The sequence below is a fragment of the Passer montanus genome, unplaced genomic scaffold (genome assembly GCF_014805655.1).
Source record: "Passer montanus isolate IOZ18808 unplaced genomic scaffold, ASM1480565v1 scaffold1842, whole genome shotgun sequence".
Lineage (NCBI taxonomy): Eukaryota > Metazoa > Chordata > Aves > Passeriformes > Passeridae > Passer > Passer montanus.
Window position 1 is genome coordinate 1 of NW_024365849.1, and position 3116 is coordinate 3116.

A 3116-nucleotide genomic window follows, 5' to 3' on the forward strand; every position below is an offset into this window, starting at 1 on the left:
GAGCCGCCATGCCGCTGCCGGTGCTCTTGCTGCGGGCGGCGGGCGCCTGGAGCCGGCTGCGGCCGCCCTCCGTCGCGGGGCGCAGGTAGCGGGGAGCGCGGGATCCGGGGAGCCCGAGCCTCGGCTCCCGGGAGCGCGGGAGCCCCGCTCTGCCGGGAGCAGCCCCCGCCCGGGGGTCGCGGGGGTCCCGGGGCTGCGAGTCGGGCTGCGGGGGAGCCAGGGGTGCCGGGAACCCGCGGGGAATCCCGGACGCCTGGATGGCTGCGGGGGGACCGCGGGGCGGCCGGGGCTCCCGGGGGGTTTGGGGTTCGGGGGCTCCCCGGAGCAGCGCACGGGAGTCGGGGTGGGGACACACGTGGGCAGGTCCTGGGCACCCCGGGCGCCTTGGGGGTCACCCCGGCTCTGGGTGTGCTGCGGGGTGGGGAGCAGGCACCTGCGGCGGCCGGGGAGTGCCAGACTCACGGGCCCTGGGGTGGTGGGGGTACCCCAACTCCTGCTGGGGAGCCAGGACCCCGGGGTTCCAGCTCCTGCTGGGGGGACAGGGGACTCTGCGGCGCCTGGGCTGATCCGTGGGGACTCCCCCAGGTTCACTTCTCTCCCCTCTCCCCAGTTTCAGGTATGGGGGGCGGCCGGGGCTGGCCGTGCCCCCCCGGCTGCCCGCAGCCCTCCCGGCGCCCCGGCGGCTGCTGCTGGCGGGCTCGGGCACGGGCTGCGTGCTGCTGGGGCTGCTGCGCTCGGCTGCACGCTGCCAGGAGGCCACTGTCCCCAACGGCCCCCCCGCTGCTCCCGAGCCGCCAGAGACCCCCCCGGAGACCCCCTTTGACTGGCCGCTGTTCTGGACCTTCCTGCGCCCGCAGCTCCTGGCACTCTCAGCTGCTGTTGTGGTGAGCAGGGCTGAGAGGGTGGCCTTGTCCCCACTGTCCCTGTGTCACACCTGTGCCGTGGAGTAACACACTGTCCCGGTGCCACAGCAGGATGGCCACTGTCCCACTGACATGGTGTGGCACCTGCCATCCCTGCCTGTCACTGTCCTAGTGCCACAGTGTGATGGCACAGTCCCTGTGCAGGGACGTGACACCACCTGTCCCCACGCCATGGTGTGACATCCTGGTGCCATTGTGTGACACCCACCATCCTGGTATCCACTGTTGTGTGACACGTGCTGTCCCAGTGGCACAGTGTGACGGCCACCATCCCAGTGCTGACACGAGATAGCCACTGTCCCAGTGCCATGGTGTGGCACCCGCTGTCCCAGTGCCATGGTGTGACACCCACTGTCCCTGTGCAATGGTGTGGCACCCACTGTCCCACTGCTGTGCCAGGCCACCCGCTGTCCCAGGTCCCAGTGCCATGGTGTGGCACCCGCTGTCCCAGTGCCATGGTCTGGCACCCACTGTCCCAGTGCCACGGCGTGACCCCATTGTCCCGGTCCTGTGCCAGGCCACCCACTGTCCCCGTGCAATGGTGTGGCACCCCTCTGCTGCTGTCGTGGTGCTGTGACAGCGCTGTCCCAGTGCCGTGCCAGCCCTGTCCCAGTGCCGTGCCAGCCCTGTCCTGTGTCCCCGCAGCTGGCGCTGGGCGCGGCCCTGCTCAACGTGCGCATCCCAGTGCTGCTGGGCCAGCTGGTGGACGTGGTGGCCCGATGTGCCCGCGGCCACGTTGCCACCTACCTGCGGGAGGTGCGGCGCCCGGCCCTGCGCCTGCTCGCCGTCGTCTACTGCCTGCAGGTGAGTGCCGACCCCCGAAAGGGTGGGTGGGGGGTCCCGGGGTGCCCCCGGCCCTCCTGACGCCCCGTCCCGCAGGGCCTGCTGACCTTCGGGTACATCGCGCTGCTGGCCCGCGTCGGCGAGCGGGTGGCCGGCAACATGCGCAAGGCTCTCTTCAGCGCCCTGCTCAGGTAACCCGGCAGGGACGGGGCGGGACAGACGGGGGCCCGGGGACCCCCACCCACCGCTCCCCCGGCAGGCAGGAGGTGGCCTTCTTTGATGCCACACGCACGGGGCAGCTGGTGACACGGCTGACGGCCGACATCCAGGAGTTCAAGTCTTCCTTCAAGCTGGCCATCTCCCAGGTGAGCCCACCACCTGCCAGCTGAGCCCAGCTACGTCCTGGGCAATCCTGGTGGTCCCCCCAGCCCCTGTGTCCCCGCAGGGCCTGCGCAGCGGCACGCAGACCGCCGGCTGCTTCGTGTCGCTGTACCTGCTGTCGCCCAGGCTCACGGCGCTGCTGCTCGTGGCGCTGCCGGCCCTGGTGGGCGCCGGCGCCTTCATCGGCGCCTTCCTGCGCAGCCTGTCCCGCCAGGCACAGGAGCAGGTAGCCCTCACCCGAGAGCCCCTGTCCTGCCCGCCCCACACAGCGTGGCACGTCTCCATGTCCCCGCTGTCCCTGCAGGTGGCCAAGGCCACCGTGGTGGCCGACGAGGCGCTGGGCAACGTGCGGACGGTGCGCGCCTTCGCCATGGAGGAGCAGCAGGCAGGGTAAGGGGAGGGCTGGGGCTCGGGGGAGGTGGGCGTGTGGCAGGGGGGACCCCAGCCCATGCCTGCCCCAGGCTGTTCCGTGCCGAGGTGGACCGTGCCGGACGTCTGAGCGAGCGGCTGGGGCTGGGCATCGCCGCCTTCCAGGGGCTCTCCAACCTGGCGCTCAACGGTGAGTGGGGGCACGGTGGGGCCTGGGGGCTGTGCCGTGGGACAGGACCTCCTCCATGTCCCTATTGCATGTCCCCTTCAAACCCCAGCTCTGTCCCCACCCCTCAGGCATCGTCCTGGGAACCATCTTCGTGGGTGGCTCCCTGATGGCTGGAGACCAGCTCTCGCCTGGTGACCTCATGTCCTTCCTGGTGGCCTCGCAGACAGTGCAAAGGTCAGGGCAGGGCCCAATGGTGCCCCCAGTACCCCTGGCACCCCCTGTACCCTGCAGCCTGCCTGGGTACAGCCCTGAGCTCAACCTCTGCCCTTGTGCATCCCAGGTCCTTGGCCAGCATCTCCATCCTGATGGGCCAGGTAGGTGTGGTGAGGGGTCCTGGCACCCCCTGAGGCTGGGGATTCAGGTTTGGGGCTCTGGGGCTGCTTTCACCCCCCTCCCTGGGGGTGAGGTGGGGTCTGAGTGCCAGTGAGGTG

General features: G+C 70.9%; 1 protein-coding gene across 1 annotated transcript; it reads left to right on the plus strand.

Moving 5' to 3' along the window:
• Positions 1-6: 6 nt before the first annotated feature.
• Positions 7-3032, plus strand: LOC120500643 (mitochondrial potassium channel ATP-binding subunit-like). Its single transcript, XM_039705786.1, has 10 exons — positions 7-85; positions 611-884; positions 1569-1727; positions 1803-1897; positions 1966-2071; positions 2152-2313; positions 2392-2477; positions 2549-2646; positions 2754-2859; positions 2966-3032. Exons 1-10 carry the CDS (start codon positions 9-11, stop codon positions 3030-3032), a joined length of 1230 nt encoding a protein of 409 aa, XP_039561720.1. The 5' UTR covers positions 7-8.
• The last annotated feature ends 84 nt before the right edge of the window (positions 3033-3116 follow it).